General features: G+C 44.7%; 1 protein-coding gene and 1 non-coding gene across 2 annotated transcripts in view; one reads left to right on the forward strand and one right to left on the reverse strand.

Annotated features, from left to right (window-relative positions):
* Nucleotides 1–516: 516 nt before the first annotated feature.
* VDAC1 (voltage dependent anion channel 1) overlaps nt 517–25,402 on the reverse strand; it is a 29,758-nt gene continuing 4,872 nt past the window's right edge. Inside the window, exons 2-9 of the mRNA XM_029941908.1 lie at nt 18,725–18,801; nt 18,178–18,227; nt 16,904–17,056; nt 16,758–16,810; nt 8,259–8,486; nt 4,337–4,487; nt 2,414–2,471; nt 517–1,465 (exon numbers count right to left, since the gene is read on the reverse strand). Of these exons, the coding sequence (XP_029797768.1) occupies nt 1,374–1,465; nt 2,414–2,471; nt 4,337–4,487; nt 8,259–8,486; nt 16,758–16,810; nt 16,904–17,056; nt 18,178–18,227; nt 18,725–18,791 (852 nt within the window). The 5' untranslated portion in view covers nt 18,792–18,801 and the 3' untranslated portion in view covers nt 517–1,373. The remainder of the gene's footprint in view (nt 1,466–2,413; nt 2,472–4,336; nt 4,488–8,258; nt 8,487–16,757; nt 16,811–16,903; nt 17,057–18,177; nt 18,228–18,724; nt 18,802–25,402) is intronic.
* LOC115295054 lies at nt 11,801–11,903 on the forward strand. Its single transcript, XR_003910287.1, has one exon. It is a non-coding gene; the product is annotated as a U6 spliceosomal RNA (small nuclear RNA).

Consider the following 25,402-nt stretch of genomic DNA (forward strand, 5'->3'; position numbering starts at 1 on the left):
TCAATAAATACAATTAAAACTTTTTAAAGGGGGAAGTATAGCTAGGGCTCTTCCTGGAAGTGATTTCAACTGTGAGAGGGATCTGACAATAGGGAATTCTTCCATTCCGGCTGTGAAGACGAGAGAAGACCATCGGCAAGGCAGGCAGGCCAGCACGGAAACAGGGGCCATTATCCTACAACCGAGAGGAGGTGCATTCTGCCACAGCGATGTGAGTGTGGAAAGGGACCTCAACCTCCAGACGAGAACAGTCGGGCAGACATCCTAATTTCAGCAGTGTGAGAATTTTATGAGAGAACTCAGCTGTACCATGCTGGACTTCTGAACTAGAGACCTGTGAAACAAATACTGAGTGCTGTTCTAAGCAACTATATTTGGGTAATTTGTTAGGCAACAATAGAAAACTAAAAATCCCCCTCTGGTACACACACAACATACACACACACAGTGCTAAGACAGATGCCCAATGCCCTGTTTATTTACACTTTTATTAATATAATAAAGACAACAGAAGGATGAGGTTTCAATATTTTATTCAAGTTTTACCTTAAGTGATGTTAATTACAGCATTTGAAGGGGAGGATCTAATTCCACACAAAATGGAAGACTCTAAAATGTACCCATTAAACTGCTAAAAAATAAACTGAGTGGCGAGAATATAACAGAAGTCCAATTTAGATTCCGAGTGTTGTCACCATGTGATTACAGTCACAGAGACTCTTCCCAGCTTGCAGCTGGGGACTCTTAGAAGCTATTTCATACTCTGGTGCAAGGGCAAAAAAACCACAACATGAGAGGGAATTAAGTCCTGAATTATTGGCTTCATCACATCCACCTTCTCCACCCCAAAATGGCACAAAAGAAACAGCTACCACGCCCTGCAGACTACTTTTGGTGTAAAAGAGGTGATGGACTGGGGTGGAAACAGATCATGGAAATCTGTCTAAAAAAATCTCTTTCAGGTGAGTTTGTACACACCATCTGTGAACCTCTCCTTCATTAGGGTAGGAAACCAAAGTTCAATTCTCAGGAAGTCGTAATTTCATTCATTTACTCAATACCAGTTTACAAAGTGCCTACAAATTCTCAGCCTCCACTTGCAGCCATTTCTAGATAAAAAAGAAACCTGACAATTCTAGAGGGGCCACCAAGTTCCCCCCAAGTCTACAGCTGAAAGGACTTTCCTTGGAATCGGGTTTCTTCTGTACCTCTGAAAGGGTAACACCTTAAAGCTGAATCATCTTGAACCTGGAGGTCTAACGTGATATTTAGCGATACTCGCATCCCAGACATACGACATTAAAAGGTACACTAAATTCTGAAGGTAGCTATGCTCAAAATAGTTTAAAATTAAACGATTGTACAGTATTCATTTATGCCTGAAATTCCAGTCCTAGACCAAGCTTGTGGCCACCAGCATTGACATTCTTGCCATCCAGCAGAGCTGAGAGCGTCAGTTTGATACCTGCAAGGGGAATAACCCGGGACAGGGAAGGGGGAGGGATGGAGGAGAGAACACAGAGCAGAGAGGTTACCACAAGGAGGACTACCTAAGCACAAGGGCAAGACCACAGCGAATTCAGAACCTGCTTCAGCTGGGTGTGATCAGCAAGGCAAAACCACATGGCCCCTCAATCCCTGTTACTGAACACCACCTGCTTAATTAACAAGTAGCCCAGAATGAGCTTATAAAACACTCATTATTATTCCACAGGCTACCCAAATCCACTTCGGGGAGTCTGCTTTCCTTTGTCCTCTCATTGCCCCCTGCCCGAACCGTCTCCCTACCAGTGGCGCCCTGCAGTAAGCTTCTTCAGCAAAAATGCCTTGAAATGAAACCCAACCATGAATCAGACTCTGAGATCTCGCTCCCAGCATGCCCACAAACACACACACACATGCACACAACTAACTGATATTTTCCCTACCAGAGCTTGATTCTTTCATCATGTAATCTCAGATTTCTAGAGATCAAAGATGCAACGTGACCAAACTAATCCCAAAGAGGTAGTATCTCCTGTAATTCTAACCCACGATGGACTGGTCTAGCCAGCTGTGCAGAGGAAATCTGCACAATAGTTATACAATGAGAATGATTTATCGGCTGGTTTTAAGACTCTGCTAGAAATAAGTATCAGGCACTATGTACACACTGGAAAAACAGATGGAAGAAAACCAAAAGTGCAATACTTTAGCCTTAGCCTTTTTCTCTCCTACTTACTATTCTATTCTCCAAATATTTTTTAATGTTTCTCCACCCTTTTATAAACATTTAATTGTAAAGCTTTCTATCCACTCATTTATTATGTACTGTACAGGCATTACAGAAGCGGTAACATAAAGGAACAAACCAGCACTCAATTTTTCTTTAAGACAAAGAAACAATTTCACTAATTTTCAAAGCAACACCTACCTGGCTTTAGGGTCTGAGTGTATCCTAAACCTATCAGGCTGGAGTTGTTCACTTTAGCCTAATCAAAGAAAAGACAAGACAGAGAGAAATTGTTAAGTACTTTATGTTTCCATCTCTAAAATGAATAAGAGCTTTGGAACCAACCAACTCTGGCCTTCAGAAACAAATTCTCTTTTTTCATGACCATCTTGTTTATGAGATTCATTAAATTCAACATGAAATATATCAAATTAGAGAGCAAAGTCTCAGAAAAGAAACTCAAAGAGTCAACACAATTGTCAATAAAGGAAAGTTATGAGGCGCCTGGGTGGCTCAGTCAGTTAAGAGTCTGACTTCGGCTCAGGTCATGATCTCGCAGTTCATGGGTTCGAGCTCTGCATCAGGCTCTGTGCTGACTGTTAGGAGCCTGGAGCCTGCTTCAGATTCTGTGTCTCCCTCTGTATCTGTCCCTCCCCTGCTCGCATTCCGTCTCTCAAAAATAAATAAAATATTAAAATAAAATAAAATGTATACAGGAGCAAAAAAATGACCTAGCCAGTCACTTAAATTTCAGCATTTTGTGAATGTTAGTTCAATAAAGCATTGAGTCAATAATTTCACCCCCATTCCTCTGCCTGAGTTGTAGTTATTGCCTGGGCCTTTCCCTGACCCCTTTCTAATGAAACAAGGAGAGTTCAGGAACAAAGAAGGCTCAAGTCATGAGAATACCAAGTCCTGGCAAAAGGTGAGGCTGCCAAGGTACATGTTTTCCTATTTGAATGCTATTTTCAGACCTGACAACGTCCACAAGAAAGAACAAAGCAGAGGGAAGGGAGATTTCATGGCAGAAAGTGCCCCATCTGGCTGTTCCTTTTTGTTTATACCATCTAATTAATAAGGCCCATCTTCTTTTGTTTTTAAGTGCTTAACCTTAAGGGAGCCAAATTCAGTTCCCATTTCAAATGGGCTGTGGGTAAATTACACAATCACCCTCCTGCAACATGCGATTTCCTCATTCCACCCAAAAGGGAAGCAGCCAGCAGTGCCCTGTGACAAGACAGATGAGTTCAACAGGATTTAATGCAAAAACGGTGCCACAACTCAACCGTGAGCAACGCCACTGAGTCTGCGAGATAAGATGCCAATTATTAAATGCCAGGGCTTGGTTTCTTACTATCCAATACAAGAGCTGGCAAGAGAATGAAAAATGAGAAGCATTAAATGAACATGAATCCTGAGTATCCTTTCTCTCTCTCTCAAAAATAAACATTAAAAACAAAAAAAAAAGTGGTGGTGGGGGGAGGAGTCTGAGTAGCTCAGTCGGTTAAGCATCCAACTTTAGCTCAGGTCATGACCTCATGGTTCATGAGATCGAGACCACATCAGGCTCTCTGCTGTCAGCATGGAGACTGCTTCGGATCTTCTGTCTCCCTCTCTCTCTGCCCCTCCTCTGCCTGCACTATCCCTCGAAAATAAATAAACATTAAAAAGATAAAAATTTAAAAATAAAACCTTAGCGTTCAAGGTAACCCCCTTCACAGCATGGAACAAAGGCTGATGAGAGGAGGATGCTCCAGAGAGCAAACCAGTCTGGGTCAAGTCCAGGCCCCAGCACTTACCAGCTGTCTGCCCCATCTGCCCTCCACCTCTCTGAATTTCCAGTTCCTCATTTGTGCAAACAAGGCTGGGATGGTTTTCTGTTTTCTAAGGCACATACTCAAATAGGTTGTGTGACAGTTAAATACAATTACTCACACATAATGGGCTCCACACAGTGCCTGGAATCCACATTAAGGGCGATTACTATTATCACTTAGCTTGTTTCAAACTCATTTCACGGAGAACAAAATCTCTGGCCCCAACAGGGAACTCCAACAACCCAGAAGGATTCCAACCTAAGTTTCAGGTGGAACCTGGGTGGTGCATGATTCCCCGGGTACTCACCGAGAAGCAGGCGTCAGGATCGATCTGATACTTGGCCGCTATTCCAAAGCGAGTGTTACTATTTCCGGCTGTCCAGGCCAGATTAACGGCGGTCTCTAACTTCTTGTTCACCTTCTGATAAATGGAGCCACCAAACTCTGTCCCATCATTCCTGCAAACAAGCAGAGCATAGGTGCCCATCCACCCCTGAAGGCAGGCTGGAGCAGGGCATAGCTGTCCAAGTCTGACAGAGGACAGGGGTGCTGTAAATGGACGACAGTGATCACAAAACAGGTACCAAATTAGGGAAAAGCCTGATAGGAATGGAACAGACACCAGCTTTGGAACACTTCAAAGGAAGGGAAAGGCTAGTTTTCAACCACCCTGGGGAACACCCAAAGGCAGGAAGCTGAGGCTGCATGGAACTTGAAATGCACTTCCAAAATAGTCTTTAAAATGGAAGCAGCAACTAAAACACTGGAATTCTGGGGGGTGACTTTTTTCTTTGGCTGCTGCTAATGTTACTTCTTTGTAAATGTATCTGTCATAACAATGGTAAGGGAGTAGAAGCAAATGAGAAGAGAACACAACCAGAAATGGTAAGAAAGGCTAGGCCACTGGTGTTCTTCAGAAGGCAGGTTGCAGCCCTTAGCACCACCAGCCACAGCCACTGCTGGGAGGGCACAGCCAAAACCCACAGAGCCCTTGGAGGAGCAGGAATTACAGAAGAACTTGACCTGCAATTCAGACTTGTCCACCTGTGCAGTACTCTTGGCCCAAACTGCAGTGTCTACAGTAGTTACAATGGGATGAAAAGGGAGACACTTGGAGCATTACAAAATGTTTCTATCTTTCAAAAATGGAATGAAACCCAACTGGACAAACTCCTTCATCTCTTCCAAACACACCACAAATACTCCAGCCTTTGGAAATACCCTTTCCCTCCTTTACATTTTTAACATAAAATAATGTCGAAGTTCTCCCTCGTCATTTTGGGTGTTTCAAGTGGAAATGTCATCAGAAATTGGTAAGGCAGAGCCCACGTGCTTTGGAATTCAGCACAGAGCTTAGAACTCACTGATCCAAGGCAAACTGCTGATTCACTGCAAACTCTGCTCCTCACCACTATACGCTCCTCAAAGTAGATGCTCATTAGACGCTCAAGTTTTCCCCTGAAATTCAACAACACAGACCTTGTACTTCCACAAAGTACAAGGACAGGACAGGCACCCCGATTCACAGGGATACCTCACTTCTTCAGAAAGTCCCAAGATGCCACAGAACAGGAGCTTGTCACAGACAAGAGATTTTTGAACGACTTTACTATGACTGAAATGGGGAAATTTTCTTGGGCTCACATGTGTGTCTAAAAAATGTCAGATTTTTCATTATATCCTAAAGCCAGCAACCCCGCCTTCCTATTGAAAGCTCTCCAAACCATAAAGAGGGAGGTCAGTGTTCAAATGTACCTACATGAAGCACAGAGAACGGCTCGGACACATGTGGGCCTCTGCAAGCCTAGGACAACCCAGATGGGCTGTGTCAGCGGTGTCCATGCCAGCTAAAAATAAACCATGTCCACTTAATAAAATCAGGTATGTAAGGCTCAGGTATGTGGGGAAAACAGCTAATGGCCATTGCTAGTCCTAGAATTGGTGCCAACTTCCAATTCAACACCAAGGAAGGACTTTCCATTTCAGTCAAAATTCTAACAAAAAACATTTCTATTATTTGTGCCTTTGTTCCTGTGACATTTTTGTGTGTTGCCTTTTTTGAATTTATATACCTTTTTTTACTTTTTTGGGGGGTATACATTTTTATGAATTTTAACACATGTGCAAGATTTGTGTGACCACCACAATCAGGATACAGAACAGCTCTATCACCCCCACATCTCCTCACACCACCCTATGCAGTCACACTCTCCCACCCCCAATCCAGGAACCACTGGACTGTCCATCACTATGGTTTTCCTGTGACTGTTTAGCTTTAAAAACTCAAAACCGGGGTGCTTGCATGGCTTAGTTGGTTGGGTGTCCAGCTTTTGATTTTGGCTCAGGTCATGATCTTACTGTGTTCAGCTAAGCCTGCTGTAGACCCTCTGACCCCCTCTCTCTCTGCCCCTCCCCCTGCCTCTCTCTCAAAAATAAATGAATTTTTAAAAATAAATAAACAGGGGTGCCTGAGTCAGTTAAGCATCTGACTTTGGTTCAGGTCATGATCTCACGGTACATGGGTTCAAGTCCCACATCGGGCTCTGTGCTGACAGCTCAGAGCCTGGAGCCTGCTTCAGATTCTGTCTCCCTGTCTCTCTGCCCCTCCCCCACTTACACTCCATCTCCCTCTTAAAAATAAACACTAAAAAAATAAACTCAAAACTTATTATAATAGATCTGTCATATTAATTCTGTTATGTTAAAATAAATATAAACTTAAAACTTACAATAGATCTGTTATATTAATTCTGTTATGTTAAAAAAATAAATATAAATAAACTCAAGTTACAATAGGTCTGTTATATTTTATTGTTATGTTTAAATAAATAAATATAAATAAACTCAAAACTTAAAATAATAGATCTGTTATATTCTGTTCTGTTAATTATATTAATTATAATAGTTCTTCCGTATGTGTAGGAGTTATGTCCCAAGATCCCCAGGGGATGCCTGAAACCAGATAGTACCGAACCCTACATATACTATGTTTTCTCCCGTACATCCATAACTATAACAAATATAACTTATAAAGTAGACACAGTAAGAGATTAGCAATAATAACTTTTATTATTTTCATAGAACAATTATAACAATATACTGTAATATTGTTATATGAATGTGGTGTCTCTCAAAATACCTTATCGTACTGTATACAGCCTTCTTACAGTGATGTGAAGTGATAAAATGCCTATGAGATGAGGTGAAGTGAGGTGAGTGACACACTGACCTTCTGAAAATACATCAGAAGGGGGTCCTCTGCTTCCGGACCGTGGCTGACTCTGGGTAAGTGACATCACAAAAAGTGAAATGGCAGTTAAGGGGGAATTACGGTATAGAACTTCCTCGAAAAACTTTCTAAATGAAAATGTTATTAAATACTAATACATGTACCACTTAACTTGCCTTAAGAAGTCACTTCTTTAGTGACCTCTAGTGGAAAGAAAGAAATCTGAAAAAGCTGTCCCCTACTTGTGGCAATGGGGATTTTAAACGAAACGCCCAGTTCCCTTCACCTACACCAGCTCTCCAAGGCACTCCGATTCCCAAGCTTAACTACAAGGGGCTCTCTAAGCCAATCTGCACTTTCCTCTGCCCTTCACAGTACTAGCCAGTAATTAGTCAACCTCTGCTTGTTCTGCCTCGAGGAAAAGACACTGTTGGGGCGCCTGGGTGGTGGCTCAGTCGGTTAAGCATCCGACTTCGGCTCAGGTCATGATCTCACGGTTCATGGGTTGGAGCTCTGCATCGGGTTCTGTACTGACAGCTCAGAGCCTGGAGCCTGCTTCAGATACTTTCTCTCCCTCTCTCTCTTCCTCTCCCTTGTTTGTACTCTGTCTCAAAAATAAATGAACATTAAAAAAAAAAAAAGAAAAGAGGAAAAGACACTGTACAGAACCGAGATCATCATCCCCTAGCCTGGTCTCTCAGATCTATATTTCATTGAGCCAGTAAGCTGACCTCAGGCTTTACACAGAGAAAGAGAGACGTCAGCCACTGGACTGACGTCATGCCCTTGCTGTAATGGATCAGTCATTCTCCGTCTGTCAGCTCCGACCGTCTCTAGAACACAAAGAGCCTAAGCCACTTCTGGAAATGGGCAGGTGGGAAACAGCAGGCCATGTGGTTCATGTGATGCCAAAACACCCACTTTAAAGTAATCAAAATGGGAGCCTAAAAAGCCATCCCCCTCCTGCACACACGCACACACGGCACTCATGCACACTTACACGTTGGTATGGAGCTGGAATTCGTCAGTCTTGTAGCCAACTGCAAAGTTGCTCTGGGTCACTCGAGACTTGGCAGTCTCAAAATTCATCTGGTAGCCAGCCAGCCAGCCCTCGTAGCCCAGCACCAGAGCGCCCCGGATGGAAGGGCCGGCGATGTCGAAATCCACGTCACAGCCCAGGTTGATGTGCTCCCGCTTATATCCTGTCTTGATTTTAGCATTTTTTTTCCTGAAGGAAAAGAAATTGTGTTATAAGTCATAAGTGAACTCACCTTGTGACAACCATACCCAAAAATGCAAAAAATAAAAATAAAAAAAGGTTTTAAAGCTCAGGTTATATACAGAGATATGGGGGCAAAGCACCCCAAATCTCCCTTTAAGCAGCTGTTGTGCCACAGTGGAAGAGAACACAACCTCACAACCTCCCCTCAACCACAATCCCGGCTGCAGAAATGCCACAATAATCAAGTAAGAACCCAGGCAGGAAAAGCTGGGGTGGGGGGAGCACTAAGTAATTTTCCTTTATTAACCCCTCCCTATGCCTAATGTAATGAATGGTCTACGCAGGCATTTATTAGGTAGAGCGCTACCATGTAATTATGAACAGATGCTTCTTTGCTATTCTCCAAGTCTATGAAAAAGATACAGTATATCTGTCATGAAGGCAGCTATTTAAACAGCAGCTATTTTTTTTAATGTTTATTGATTTCAAGAGGGACAGAGATCGCATGAGTGTGGGAGGGGCAGAGAGAAAGGGAGACTGAGAATCCCAAGCAGGCTCCACACTGTGAGATCATGACCTGAACCGAAACCAAGAGTTTGATGCTTAACCGACTAAGCCACACAGGCTCCCCTAAACAGCAACTTTAAGAAGATGGTTGCTTTCTTACTTTTTGGTTCACTTTATAAAGTATATAAAGAAACAAATATTAGATTTAGTAAGTAAATAAAGAAACAAATACTAGATAGACCCTTCTAAGTAAATATGACAGATAGCTTTAAATTCAGTATTCATGAGTTCCCAAAGGGCTTGTATTTCAGAGACCTAGGTACAGATGTGGAACCTGGGACCCTGCAGTCATGAAGGCCAGGAAACCCTTGGCGACCGTATAAGACCACAGGTCTTGTCTGCTAATCCCCAGATTGGTGTATATGACCAGATCAGTGCTTCCTGTGCCTATTACTAAATACCCAGCATTCATCAGGAAAGGTAGGTGAGTCAGGTCACTTGCAAATATATTATCACTCTGGCTTTTACCAAATGCCAACATGGGAGACAAGACCAGTTCTATCAAATAAAATGCAGGCTATGTTCTGTTATTCAGCTATAAAATGGATACCCCCCCCACACACACACACATAGCAGGCTGCACTCTCAGCAGAGATCAGGACCTGCACAGCCCTGTCCACCCCAATTTCATTCAGACAAGAATAAAGCTTCACCCCAGCACCCAGGAGTCTATATGCCATTCTCTCCCTAAAGGTACCAGTACCCCTTGGGAAAATGGGAGACAACAGGTCAGGGCAGGCAACATGCAAGTTGAGCCTGAAGCTTCTATCAAAGCTATTAAAGACTACTGGGGTTGGCGAACAAGGACTTGCTTGTCTGAAGAGATTCCCAAGGGCTTGGAACATGAAACACTGACATCTTAAGAGCAATACTGATAGGGGCAGCTAGGTGGCTCAGTCGGTTGAGCATCCACCTTTGGCTCCAGTCATGATCTCTCAGTTCGTGGGTTCAAGCCCTGCATCAGGCTCTCTGCTGTCAGCACAGAGCCTGCTTCGGATCCTGTCTCCCTCTCTCCCTGCCCTTCTCCCTACTCATGGGTGCTCTCTCTCACGTTCTCTCTCTCAAAAATAAACAAACATTAGGAAAGCCTGGGTGGCTCCATCAATTGGGCATCCAGCTTCGGCTCAGGTCATGATCTCATGGTTTCTGAGTTCAAGCCCCGCCTCAGGCTCCATGCTGACAGTTCAGAGCCTGGGAGCCTGCTTCGGATTTTGTGTCTCCTTCACGCTCTCTCTGCCCCTCCCCTGCTCATTCTCTGTCTCTAAAAAACAAGTAAACATTAAAGCAAATAAATAAATAAACATTTAAAAAAATGATAATACTGGTAGTGGTGGTATCTGGGTGGCTCAGTCAGTTACGTGTCCAACTCTTGATTTCTGCTCAGGGCATGATCTCATGGTTAGTGAAACTGAGCCTCAAGTAGGGCTGTGAGCTGCATGGAGCCTGCTTGGGATTCTCTATCCCCCTTCCACACTCATGCTAGCTCGCTCACTCTCTCGGTTTCAAAACAAATAAACTTTTTTTTAAAAATCTACATTTATTAAAAAAAAAAAAAAAAAAGAGGGGTGGGTGCCTAAGTGGCTCAGTCAGTTAAGTGTCCAACTTCAGCTCAGGTCAGGATCTCACAGTTCGTGGGTCTGACCCTTGCATCAGGCTCTGTGCTGACAGCTCAGCCTGAAGCGAACATGCTTCAGATTCTGTGTCTCCCTCTCCCTTTCTGCCCCGCCCCTGATCAAATTCTGTCTCTGTCTCTCAAAAATGAATAAACATTAAAAAGTTAAAAAAGAAAAAGAATACTGGCAATGGATTGAAACATATTAATTATGTTTAAATCACACTGACACTTAAAACACACACAGTAGTCATCTTTAGAGACTAGAGAACCAATGTGTTACTTTGAAACAGTAAATAAAAAAGGAAGCAAACATTTATTCCATCTTTCCTACAGTTTCTCAGATTAACCAATAGTTCATGAGACGTTTCTTTTTATTGAACTATTCTAGCTGATAAACGAAGAATGAATGATTATCACGTTTGGAATCCCTAATGAGTGAAGTGTGAATAGCACTAACAAAGAAAAAACCCAGCCTTCTATGCACATCCAACGGAAGTATACGTCACCACTTTTATCCCACCCGCTTCCCTCCCCGATGGAATCTAAATGCAATGAAACCTGTAGACTTACCAATTCACAGTAAATATGAGGGACAGGGTGACAAGTTAAATGACCATAGAGATACTCACAGCATAATTTAGTCTATGTATAATCTTACAGGACAAATGATCAAGTTTCAACAAATAAGTTAGAAGGGGGAAAAAAAGGAGGAGGAGAATATCTAAAAATTAAAGGGATTTAAGGGGTAAAATGACCCAATTTCTGCAATTTTGCATGGACAATTTTTGATTGTATAAATTAAAAATAAAATCATGTAGCGATGTCTGGATGGTTCAGTCGGACTTCAGCTCAGGTCATGATATCACAGCTCATGAGCTGGAGCCCGGCATGGGGTTCTGTGAAAACAGCTCAGAGCCTGGAGCCTACTTTGAATTCTGTGTCTCCCTCTCTCTCTGCCCTCCTCACCTTGTGCTCTGTGTCTGTCTGTCTGTCTCTCTCTCTCTCAAAAATAAACATTAAAAGAAATTCAATGAAATCATGTATATTTGATCAGACTAGAGATTTTACAATATCAAGGAATTACGATTAATTTTTTACAATGTAATTATATTGTGACTATACTTTTTTTAAAAAATGTGTGCTTCAGCAGCACATATATTAAAACTGAAACGAAAGAAGAAAGATCAACATGGCCCCTGCGGAAGAATGACAGACAAATTCAGGAAACGCTGTGTATCTTTAACTACGGAGAATAAGCTGACAGTTACTAGAGGGGAAGAGGCGAGGGAACGAATGAAATAGGTGATGGGCATTAAAGAGAGCACTTGTCATGATCAGCACCAGGAAATGTATGGAACTGCTGAATCACTATACAGTACACCTGAAACTAATACATAAGACTTTTAACTAACTGGAATTAAAATAAAAAGTGGCACGGGGTGGCTCGGTCGGTTAGCCTGACTCTTGATCTCGGCTCAGGTCATGATCTCACAGTTCGTGGATTCAAGTCCCCCAGCAGGCTTTGCACTGATGACTCAGAGCCCACTTAAAATCTTCTCTGCCTTTCTCTCTGCCCCTACCCCAATCATGCTCTCAAAATAAATAAACTTAAAAATAAAAAAAGGAATCTTATCACTTAAAGATACATACTAAAACATTTATGAATGAAATTATGGGATAATTATTATTTACTTCAAAATATTTCTGAGGGTGGCAGAGACTGTGAATGCTTAAAACATAATTGGCTATGGGTTGATAACTGTTAAAGCTGGGTGATGGGAACATGATGAGGGTTTATTTTTTATATATATTTTAATTCTGAGAAAGAGACAGAGAGAGGAGGAGACACGGAATTCAAGGCAGGTTCCAGGTTCTGAGCTGTTAGCACTAAGCCCAATGTGGGGCTTGAACCCAAGGACAGCAAGATCATGACCTGAGCTGAAGTTGGACACTTAACCTACTAAGCCACTCAGGCGCCCCCATGATGAAGGTTTAATATACTCTTTTTTATTTAGTATGTTTGAAATTTTCTATTAACAAAAAAATTAAGGTTAAATATTCCAAGTCATCAATGAGATGAAAATTTCAGAGGTCATGGTTGAAAATAAAGCCAACACCCTTCACATGTTAAAGAGATGCTTACAACTTTTATTCACGTTACTTTGGTATATTTTCTCAAGCTGTGAAGGAAAGGAGTAACAACCAAATTATCTCTCAATAAAAAAACTCAAAATAGGGGCACCTGGTGTCACGATCACATGGTCCGTGGGATCAAGCCCTGAGTCTGTTTGGGATTCTCTCTCTCCTCTCTGCCCCTCCTCTGCTCATGTGCTCGTTTTCGCTCTCTCTCTCGCTCTCTCTCTCTCGCTCTCTCTCTCTCTCAAAATAAGTACATGGACTTTGAAAAAAACTCAAAAATCAACTTCTTCGGGTCTGCCTACTCTTTGCAGGAAAGCAGCCTAGATTTTGGCTTATCCAACTGGCCCCGTGCTAGAGGGGTGAAACGCAGCTGCTCTGAGGTTGACATTTAGAAGGGGGGGGCGCCAAGAGAGTAAAAATCAGGCATCTTTCAACCACGAGGTAAAAAGCTGCTGCTGACCAAAATGTGCTGCCCGTGCACACCAGCCGCAGCAGACATTTACATGGTGCCTCCTTAACCTGTCTCCATGAATCCTGGCCAGGAGCATGAATTCCCCAGAGAAGGGGCAGTGCTAGGGCGCTGATTCATATTTCTTTCCAGGCCTCTGCTCTAATTCAACACTCCACGTCTTTGGAGTCTTCCCTCTTTCAAATATTACTGGGATTGTTTTTTCAGTTATTTAAACAATGGCGCTAACTTGACAAGCACCTGAGAGAGGCAGGACTCTGACTTCTGGCTTTTTCTCTGGTGGGTACTCAGTGTGGGTGCTGACCCCTAGAGGACTCGCAGCCTCAGCCCCATGTGCCTGTGCTCAGCCCCGTACAGAGGCCCTGATGCTTTCCCAGGCTTCCCGCCTCAGTAGCTCTGGAGAGCCAGCTTTCATTTCCAATCTCCGTCAAACCATCAAAACTTGCCTCAAATACCCAGGAGCAATGTGGACATGCTGTGCCCACAGTTTTGGTTTCTAAATGCCATTCTTCAATAAAAGGAACTGAGGCTCCCTGGAGAAATGCCTGGTGGCAGGACTAGAGAGAACAACAGAAGATGAGCCTGCTACATCTTCTGAAGCAGAGCTCAAAAGAAGTGACAGGGGATTCGCAAAAGCACAGGATGTCAACCTGGAGACATGCCCACTGGCCATATCTGAAACAGATGATTAATCAAATATATTATGGTAATAGATTATAACCCACAGAATGAAATAAATGCCCATGGATCCATATTGATATAAATAAATAATTAAATAAATACATGGAGGAGAAGGAAGAGCTCTTCCTTAGAGTAGAACCCCAATTAATAAGTGCAGAAGGCTTGATGGGAAGAGAAAATCTTTACCAAACATACTTGTTGCAGGGAAGAAGCACTACGGACACTAATTTTGTTTTTCCAAAGGGAAGAAACAGAATATTTGCACAGTCTCAAAGTACCTCCCGGGATACTTATTTACAATGAGAAAAGTAACTACAAAGAGAAACCTGGCAAATACCACTTTAATTAAGTGATCAAAGTTAATATCACCAGTAATGAATACTGACATATACGTCCTGATATCATGCACGAGACAGACACAACATCACTTCTGTGGCTGTATAACAGAAGTGTTATACTATCATAAAATAAATAACATGACATAATAATATAATATAATAAAAATATATAACTTGAGTTTTACCAGGAGAAAACATTAGACAAATCCAAATTGATGGATTCTACAAAATAATTAGCCAATCTTCTTTAACACTGCCAAGGTCATGAAAGACAAAGAAAGAGGGGCGCCTGGGTGGCTCAGTTAGTTAAGCAACCGGCTTCGGCTCAGGTCATGATCTCACAGTTCGTGGGTTCGAGCCCCATGTCAGGCTCTGTGCTGATAGCTCAGAGCCTGGAGCCTGTCTTCAGATTTTGTGTCTCCCTCTCTCTCTGCCCCTCCCCTGCTCACACTGTCTCTCTCTCTCTCAAAAATAAATTTTAAAAAATATATTTTAAAAAAATAAAAAAATTAAAAAAAGACAACGACTACATTCTAGATTACAGGAGACAAAAGAGACTTGAGGACCTAATGCGATCTAGTATCCTCAACTGCATCTTAGATCAGAAATAAGCCATCACGAGGTCAACAGACTAGTAACTGTACGATAGCCATATGAATTTCCTGGTTGTCATAATTACATCACAGTCACGTAAGATGTTAACATTGGAGAAGCCGGGTGCAGGCTATAAAGGAACTCGACAGGCTATTTGTGCAACATTTTTGTGTATGTTAAGTGTAAAATTATTTCAAGATAAAAAAAATTTTTTTAAATTATGTGTATTACTGTAGGATCTGGAGACCTCTCTGCAAACCTCCCAAAAGTAGTGGGAAATCCCTTCCTTACAAATTCCAAAGCGTGCCATCTCAAGTCAGTAGGCAAAGTCCTAGGCAGCAAATTCAAACGTGTGAGCACATGCTCCTGCCCCTCATGTTTTCAGAAGGTCTCTCTAAATACGTTCTCCCATCATCCAGGGTGTCTGGAGGGAAGTAGGCAAACAGGAAAGCTACGCTTCTGCAGGGCTAACTGTAGCAGAGCTGAGAACAAGAGTAAACTCAGCTCCTAGCAATGGTCTTCACATCATCCTTAACAAAGTTACAAAAAGACTATAACCTCAGGGCGCCTGCGTGGCTGACTTTGGCTCAGGTCATGATCTCATGATTCATGTGTTCAAGTCCCATGTTGGGCTCGCTGCTGTCAACTTGTCAGCGCATAGCATGCTTAGGATCCTCTGTCACCCTCCCTGCGCCCCTCCCCTGTTTGCGCTCTCCCGAAAATAAATATTACAAAAAAAAAAAAAAAAAAAAAAAAAAAAGACTATAACCTCCAGAGGCAGAAGCCCTATCTGCCCAGTCCCCTTCGGTTACCTTCGCAAGCCCCGCATCGGGCTCTGCGCTGACACCTCAGAGCCCGGAGCCTGCTTCAGATTCTGTGTCTCCCTCCCTCTCTGCCCCTCCCCTGCTCACAGTCTGTCTGTATCTCTCTCAAAAATAAACATTAAAAAAAAAAAATTTAAGACATTTGTCAGAAGGGGAAAAAAAGAAATAGTATGGAATGGCAAAAGATGAAATTCATAATGCCACTCACTGTCCACTTAAAGATTGCTGGGATGGCAACTTGTACATGTGTATTTTAACTACAATTTTTTAAAACTACAAAGTAAAATTCAGTACATGCCCTCGAGTCTATCATCAGTATACAAAACAATCTTCACCAGCTTTAGGAGACCCACTGCTCTGAGTGGACAAAAACAAGAATGTGTCCCATCTAGTCACTTTGAAAAGCACCAGGAGCTGAGGCAACCAACACACCATCTAGCCTCCTGAGGAGCCCAGTAACTGTCAGGCCTAACTGGTTTGTGGCTGGGGGACATGGGGCAAGAGCCCCTCGCACTTAAAACCCATCCTCTCTCAGTGCTCCTAGGAGGAAGCTGGGGAAAGAGTCCTCGCAGCCTGTAAACAGGGCTGGCCACTGTGATCGCTCAGCCCCTGCTTCCAACCCTCGCCTGCTGCCCTGCAGCCTTGGCCACTTACAATCCCAGCAGCCTCACTCACGTGAAACACGGCATTACTGGACCACACGAATCCTGTAACCCTCCACAGCTGAAGCCAGGAAGGCCACAACAGGCAGCACAGGATCTTACTACACAACCTGGGTGGCTCAGTCGGTTAAGCACCCAACTTCGGCTCAGGTCATGATCTCATGGTTCATGAGTTCGAGCCCTGTGTCAGGTTCTGTGCTAATGGCTCGGAGCCTGGAGCCTGCTTCAGATTCTGTGTCTCCTTCTGTCTCTGCCCCTCCCCTATTCTTGCTCGCCCTGTCTGTCTCTCTCTCTCTCTCAAAAAACATTAAAAAAATTAAAAACCAAAACAAACAAAAGAGAAAACACTGTTAAATGTCTTTGCTAAGAAAACACCTGAGGTTCTTACCCTGTGTTTGGTGAGAAGGATGAATCAAAGGTCAGCTTCAGTCCACGTGCAAGCTGAACAGAAAAGAAACGTGCCAGGTTTAGTCCGAAGCCAGGCAGCAGATGCCAATGAATGAAACTGCGTCTCTGGGCGGGGACCGCCATTACCTGATCCTCCACGGTAATCTCTGTGCCAAGCGTGTTGTCAGTGTTCCATTTCTCCGTAAACGTCAGACCATATTCAGTCCATCTGTACTTGGTTTCCAGACTGCCTGTCACTTTGGTGGTCTCAGTGTTGGCTGAACCTGAGCTTGTAAATTCCTGTGAAGGAGAGACAGCGTCACAGCCTGTTCCCAGGTGCTCTATCCACTGAGCATCCTGAATGGGACGTACTTACCTTTATGTAAGAGGCGAGAGCTGAGTGTGTGGGGGCAAAAGCTAATTCTACAATTTAATATTTAAACACAGATGGGATTAAAGAGGCCTGTTGGTTAAAAGACTCTTATGAGAAATTCTGTCAGGAGACAGCTTCCTTCCTCCCTGGTAATGCTTTAGTCTCGACAGGAAGATAATCCTCCTTCTTCTAGCCCAGTATAGACCAAACCCTCTGAGCTCAAGATGATACTGTATGTAGTACATCAACCCCAAAACTTCCAACAATTCCCAGACACACAGTCTAAAAGGGATTACTAAGATTATCATGTAGCATTAAAACAGCTCAATTTTAAAAAGAAACAAAGAAAAATAAAACAGTTTATTAACTTAGTACTAACATCTGCTAAACTGGGGGCCTATCAGCAGTGATCCCCCCAGACCCCCCATCCCATACAGGATGCGATGAATGTGACAACCACAAACTGCCACAATCAAAAAGGTCCTTTCAGGGCGCCTAGGTGGCTCAGTCGGTTAAGCGTCCAACTCTTGATTTCAGCTCAGGTCATGATCTCACGGCCATGAGATGGAGTCCCATGTCAGGCTCCTTGCTGAGCATGAAGCTTATTTAAGAGTCTCTCCTGGGGCGCCTGGGTGGCTCAGTCGGTTGGGCAGCCGGCTTCGGCTCAGGTCATGATCTCACAGTTCGTGGGTTCGAGCCCCGCATCGGGCTCTGTGCTGACAGCTAGCTCAGAGCCTGGAGCCTGCTTCCGATTCTGTGTCTCCCTCTCTCTCTGACCCCCACCCCTGCTCGCGCTGTCTCTCTCTGTCTCTCAAAAAAATAAATAAAAGACATAAAAAAAAATTAAAAAAAAAAAAAGAGTCTCTCCTTCTCTCTCCCTCTATGCCTCCCCCAGTTATATGCATGCTCTCTCTCTTTGCCTCAAAAAAAAAAATTTTTTTTAATTTTAAAAAGAAAAGGTCCTTGCATTTGACGCTGCCACCCAGCATGGCAGTTATCCACTGATCTACGATAAACACCCATGCTCCGTGTTGGTCAGACAACTTACCAGTCCATTCTCAGATTTTGTTTTCAAGTCAAGTTTTATTAAGCCAAATCCTAAAGAAAGAACAAGGGAACTGTTAATAGGTTAAATATCTAACTCAAGAGTAGCATCTCTGCCTCCCTTCTGCTGTTTCAAGATCCCATGAGTGTGCAGAGTGCCTGTCTCTGCTCCCACCTGCCTATGTGGGGTGCTTCGGTGCCACAGAATGGTGGCTGTGTGCTCCCAGCAGAATGACAGGGGGAGGCATGGGACAGTGTGAGCATAGGCCTATAGATGGGCGACACTCAGAAACCGCAGCCAAGGACCGAGGCACACACAGAGCCGTTCCCAGCTGAGGGACAGGAAGCCAGAGCATCCACTAGTCTGCAGCAATTCGTAAGCCTGCCCCCTCCCACGTGTACAAACCAAAAGTGCTTTACTGGCCAGAGAAACCTTGTCTTTCTTCCCCCTGACATCAAAGTTCTGAGAGTTGACTGACCGAGGTCTCCTAAACAGTGATGGGTAAAATCCCAAATGTGCCAACCCAGCCCGTTAGCTCCAGAACACTCACCATAACCCTTGGTGAAGACATCCCTGGCACATTTGCCAAGATCAGCATACGTGGGAGGCACAGCCATCTTCTGCTACAATAAAAAAATCACCAGAAGACAGACATCAGTAATTAGGGAAATTAGTTTTCCATAAATAAAAATTACTAGCTATATTAACCACCAATAAAAATCATCAGCACCGAGTTCCAGGTACTTTATTCTCCCAGGTGTGCATGGAGAAGCCTTGCTATCTTGTGCCTCCTCGTGTCCTGAGGTGGAGACATCGTGTAAGTTCCGTCAACAGACCAGCCTGTCTCCTGGCACCTCCCCCCACCCAGGACTGAGCACAGGCAGAATACAGCAGCAGTCAGTAAATATTTGCTGAATGAATTAACTGTCAGTGACACATTCCCATGAGCCAGCTACTTTACTGAACCGCAGAACTCTTGCCAATAAAACATATCTTGTTACAAAATGTCGGCTGCTATGGCATTCAATGCACTGAATAGAAATCAGATTTTTTCAGGCCAACTTATTTCCCATATGGTTCTGATTTCATTCATTCCAACAAAACACTTACAGAGTACCTGCTATGTGCCAGAATGAATGCAACTTTTCACAAAACTGCATTTCAGGGGAGCCCGTTTTTTTGAGTATCATATTCCTCACAGAGAATACAGTAAAACCTAACAATGAAGCAACTCTTCACATGGAAGGAAATAGAACCACATCCTCCTGTCCCCCCAAAAATTAATTTGAACAAACCTTTACTGAGCTACAATGTGACTTTATTTTTTTTTTATTTTTTTAATGTTTTATTTATTTTTGATACAGAAGAGACAGAGCATGAGAGGGGGAGGGTCAGAGAGAGGGAGACACAGAATCTGAAACAGGCTCCAGGCTCTGAGCTAGCTGTCAGCACAGAGCCCAATGTGGGGCTCGAACCCATGAACGTGAGATCTGACCTGAGCCGAAGTCGGAGGCTTAACTGACTGAGCCACCCAGGTGCCCCAATGACTTTATTTTTTAACATACCGCTTGGAACTGTTGCATATCACTAAGGCAATAAGCATTTATTAAACACCTCAGGGTTCGTGGAAGGTGAGTAATTCAAAGAGTCCTTTTTCCGAGGACCACACTGTGTCCCCAGGAGGCTGTGCTCTGATGCATCACATGCACAGAATTAACATCCTAATGCAGGACAGCACAGGCACACACAGTGGGCTCCATCCAGGAGGAAAGGAGTCATGAAACAGCACGATCATCTGCATCTTCTCCATTTCCAAAATCATCAGCCCCAATTAGCAGGAATCCAATTAACCCAAGGATGTGTTGGTTACTTTTTAAAATATAGTATGCCTAAATTACCAAACTGAATCTGCATATACCCCAGCTGAAGTCACAGATGTATGCACTCACACAAGTAAACACCTGCATGGCAGGTTCCTGGGAAGGGGGAGCCCAATGAAAAAAAAATGGTTCCATCGGTCCCAGGGGAACAGCATCACAAATGGAAGCTGTATTCCCAACCTAGGCTTTCACTTCCTAGATGCTGCAAGAAGCCCACAGAAGCAATGTAAAATAAACAATGATAAACTTCCACCACTTGAAACGATAACACTGGGGCGCCTGGGTAGCCCAGTTGGTTGAGCATCTGACTTCAGCTCAGGTCATGATCTCACAGTTCATGGGTTCCGGCCCCACGTCAGGCTCTGTGCTGACAGTTAGCTCAGAGCCTGGAGCCTGTCTCCGAATTCTGTCTCCCTCTCTCTCTCTCTCTCTGACCCTCCTCTGCTCACACTGTCTCTTTCTCTCTCAAACATTTAAACATTTAACATTAAAAAAAAATGATAACAATGTGGTCCAGGTCCTCTGGTACTTTTTTTTCAGAGGTTCTGCTAATTCTGCCTCCCCTCACTTTCCTGTCAGAGCAGAGCAGCTCAGTGAACTATTGATGTGATCCTATTTTTGTTGCTCTTGTTATTTCTTGCACATGATGAGGCTGGAACCATGGATAGCTCAGTCCACATTAAAATCAGGGCACAAAGAACATGGGGGAAGATCCATTTTCGGCTGTCCCCATTGGCTGTTTCAAGTCCGGGGACTCCCCTCTCGTGATTTGTCCCCCTTCCACCCCAAGCGAACCTCACAGGCACATCCACTCCAGGGACGGCCCAGGAAACCACCCACCAGGTCCTCCAGAATACTCCTGGCCGAAGGAAAGTATGTGTCTCGGCAACAATCCTTTGTCAAAGGCTGAGGTGATGGAGCCCCAAGGAAACATGCAGAATACCTCAGCAAAAGGTCCAGAATGTTCTCTACATCCACCAGTGCTAACAGGTATCAGTGGACCGAGCACCCCTCTTCAGCGCTGCCCCTCCCCAGGTGCACCACAAACTCAACCTCGGAGTGAGGAGAAAGCAGTACAGTGGAGATCTCTCTGGGCCATCCAAGATCTCCCTGTACCACAGGGGCCAGGGCCTTCCAAAAAGTACCCTCTGCTGTGGCTCTAGAACCCGCCTCGCCAGATAGGAGCAGCTTTCACATGAGAGAAAAGGCGGATCCTTCATCATTTAATGTTCCCCAAATGCCCTCACTCATCACTAATCCCCAAAACCGAACCAGCAAAGCCACCTGTCAAAAAAAAACACTCCACGCTGGCAAACACCACCCTAAAGTGCACGGCCACTAAGGAGATTACCATCCAAACACAAGGGAGCTGGGAGGGCAGAAGGAGCTTGGATGAGGCAGGGCTCTCCTTGTGGTTCCAGCTCAGCACCAGGCAGGGAAGACACAAAGAAACTACAGACTGAGGGGAGCCACCTGCTCCTGGACCTGAAGAGACACCCACCAAGAAGGCAAGCGGAGTGGGCTGTGATCCCTTCACTAAAGGTCCCCACCTGCCGTGTAACTGTAGCCTCCCCTGGGCTTCCCTGCAGTCTTCTGCTTCCCCCACCCAGTCTCCTCCTGCATTTATGGGACAGGACTGAGCAAGGCCTGAGGTGGCAGGCCTCTGAAAAGCTCTGCTTTCTTACAACTGCCGACAGCACCTAGAAAATGCCCGTTTGTACTGTACACAGCTCTCCGCACCCGCTGCAAAAATGATCTTCGTGTAGAAATAATGATTTCTGTTCATGTTTTCTCAGGCCTGGACCAGGGTGGGGGTTGGCAGGGGGTGGGGTGGGGGGAGAGCTCAGCATCCTGCTTTCTCACTTAACACGCTGCCTGTGCTGATTCTAAGGCTGAACTCTGACCCCCCCAAACCCCCCCTCCCCGGCCCCTACCTCTACCCAGATCAACTCCAAATCGCTCCAAATCGCTCACCATCTGTCCCAGTGGCATCCACGCCATGCGCCTTCAGAAGCCCAGCCCTAGAGTCTGAGCACAAGGCGGGGCACTTTGACACTGGAAAGCAGCCAGCCCTGGACAGACAAATCAGAAGTCCCCCTGGATGAAGGCTTCAAAGCAGAGCCTGGGAGTGTGGTTCCCAAGGATAAGTGTGACCCAAGGGACAGACAGGACTGGGCTGAGCAGACCTTCAGACCTTGAGAGGACCAGTAAGTCAGAGCGGGAGACAGGAGTCCCTTGTCTCCCTCCAGTGCCTGTTCGCCTACCTACCCAAACATTCACTGGCTGACCTTGAACAGATTATGCAAGCTCCACTCCAGCTGAGGAATGAAAATCCAGTACATACTGGAAACTCAGAGGTGAGAGATAGTATATCACCCAGCACAGTCTGTGTAACACTTACATAACCTCCACCTTGGGGGGACATATCTTCCTTGGCTCATCAGTTGCCTGGCAGTGACAGCTGCTCTGCTCCCGTGCCCCCACCACCCCCACAAGCACACACCTACCCCCAAATCACACCCTTGAACTCAAAGCATCCCAGAGCCTGTCATGCATGAATTTATCCAAAATCTTTAAAAAGCTATGTGTCAAAAATGACAAGCCCTGGCAAGTAGCAGATATTCAATATAAATGTCTGTTTAATGAGTAAGTGTGCAATGAGCATGAAAGTATTTTTATAGTAGGAGGAAAAAAATAGAAACTTAGTATCTGACAAGAGAGTCTAAGTCACGGACAATGTAACCAAGCAGCAGAAGCGCCCTCTACAGGGCGGCTGCAGCACCGCCAGGAATGGGGGCTGGAGAGACCCACAGCTAGTATCCTCTACATCCACCCACCTTGGCCTAAGGAGAGCTCAACTCGGCCTGAGAAGACCATGGGCCTTCAGAAGGGAGCAATGCCACTTCCAGCCTCAGAACAAGGTGTGGACTTTATTCTAAGCGCCTCAGGGAGCCTCTGTAGAGTGACTGAGACATCTATGTTTGAGAGGCTCACTCAACAAACTAATCAGCAAAAATGCAAATGAAAACATCCAGTGTTGGTGTGGAAAATGATCACTCCTGTTCACGCCAGGATAGAACAGCCCCTTTGGAGACAACTGCTGGCCAGTGCCTAAGTGGGCATGCATTAACCTAGTGACTATTCTACTGCTTGGAACACACCCAAGGCCCCCAGAGATGTGCACATGGGGATGCTCACTGCAGCATTAGCTTTGTAACACACTAGACAGTATTTACAGTACTATAAATGTATTTTCTCTTCCTTATGATTTTTTATTTTTTTAAATGTTTTATTTATTTTTGATACAGAGAGAGACAGAGCATGAGAGGGGGAGGGGCAGAGAGAGAAGGAGACACAGAATCTGAAGCAGGCTCCAGGCTCTGAGCTAGCTGTCAGCACAGAGCCCGACGCAGGGCTCGAACCCACAAACATGAGATCTGACCTGAGCCAAAGTCGGAGGCTCAACCGACTGAGCCACCCAGGCGCCCCTCCTTATGATTTTTTAAATATTTCTTCTATAGGGGGTCCTGGGTGGCTCGGTCAGTTACATGTCTGACTTCAACTCAAGTCATGATGTCACAGCTCGTGAGCTCAAGCCCCACATCAGGCTCTGTGCTGACAGCTTGGAGCCTGGAGCCTGCTTCCCATTCTGTGTCTCCCTCTCTCTCTGCCCCTCCCCTGCTCATGCTCTGTCTCTCTCTTTCTCTCTCAAAACTAAACAAACATTTAAAAAACACTATTTTAAGAGTTCTATTCAAAAATAAAAATGATATTTTTATCTAGCTTACTCTATTGTCAGAATACAATATATATAACATACGAAATATGTGTTCATTGACTATATTGTCAGTAAAGCTTGTGGTCAACAGTAGACTACTCATAGTTAAATTTGGAGGGAGTCAAAAGTTATAGAAGAATTTTCGACTGCATGGAAGGTTAGCACCCCTACCCTCCCATATTGCTCAAGGGCCATCAGTAATTAAATGAACAAAGCAAGTCACAGAAAATGTGTAATTCCACATTATTAGAGGAAAACCCTTTTACATACACGTTTATGCGCTCACACATTTGTAAATAATGGGAAAGCATGTTGCAAGGCTACAAGCCCATCTGTAAATTGTGGCTGACTGGGAAATGCTTCTGGAAAGGAAAGAGGCTTAGGAAAGGAACAAGAGTTGAACTCAGATTTTCATTTCTTATTCCACTTTAAGTTATTTGTACATACTGATAATTTTTTTAAGGATGTAAAATTCAGAAACCCAACCAATGTGTCTGAAATTGAGCTACGCTGCCTTCGCGATGCCTCACACAGGCCACATTCTAAAAGGCGGTTGCGGTAGAGGTGCCAGGAGGCAAAGGCCATGTGGAAAGTATCTCTCCCGGTTCCAAGAGGAGATTCCAGCTAGGCTGAGATGGCAGGGGTAACAGGCAAGGCCTGCAGGGGGAACCTTCTACCCCCAGGTGACCACCTGTGGCTCTGGCCACCCTGCCCAGAAGGCAGGGGTAGGGCAGAGCTCCCTAACTTTAGTGTGCAGGAGAATGGCCCAAAACACCTGTTCAAAAGCCTCCTTCCCTCCCTGTTAGCCTTCCACAGCCTGAGAATAGGCAGGACAGCACTCCTGTCTGCAGAGGCAGAATCCTGGCCCGGGAGCCGGGTACCCTGGAGAGCTAACAACCACTGCGGTGGCAGACACATGGAGCTGGGTGGCCATGAGTCCCCAAGGCTCAGCCAGGAAAAGTCCTGTGAGCAAAGTGACTCGTAATGGGTGGAGAGACAGTCTTCAAGGGCAAGGGTACAACAGCACTAGGCCCCAAACACCAGGAGCCACACTCCCATGGCATGTCACAGCCCAACCAGGCGCCCAGGCAGCCAGGCACAGAGACTATGACGATGAGAAGGAGCTCTGAGCCTCGCAGAGGATTTACCAGCACCAGCTTTTACTAGCTGTGTGACTTTGTACAAGCCACTAATAACTTATACCCCCTGGGCCTCATTTTGCTCATCTATACAATGAGGTTAACAATAGTGACTTTCTACCAGTGTTCCTGCAAAGATCAAGAAAGGTAGGCACACAGAAGAGTGCTCCATAAATGGCAGTGCTAAGTACAGTCCATTATCCTGGATATCCTTTGCCCCTTCAGATCCACTTTTCTCCTCCATCCTGCTCTGTGACCCAAGAGCTGATCACTATGGACTATTATCAAAGGCTAGGTATGGTTGGTTTGGGCCAAGAGGAGGCATCAGCAGAAGATGGAAGAGAGAGGCTGGGAGTACTCATTCCCCAAGCCCCCTCCCTGCTGGGCCACAGGTGGGCAATGACTACTTTCTAAGGCCACAGCTCCTGCCA

The sequence above is a fragment of the Suricata suricatta genome, chromosome 6 (genome assembly GCF_006229205.1).
Source record: "Suricata suricatta isolate VVHF042 chromosome 6, meerkat_22Aug2017_6uvM2_HiC, whole genome shotgun sequence".
In the NCBI taxonomy this organism is placed as follows: Eukaryota; Metazoa; Chordata; class Mammalia; order Carnivora; family Herpestidae; genus Suricata; species Suricata suricatta.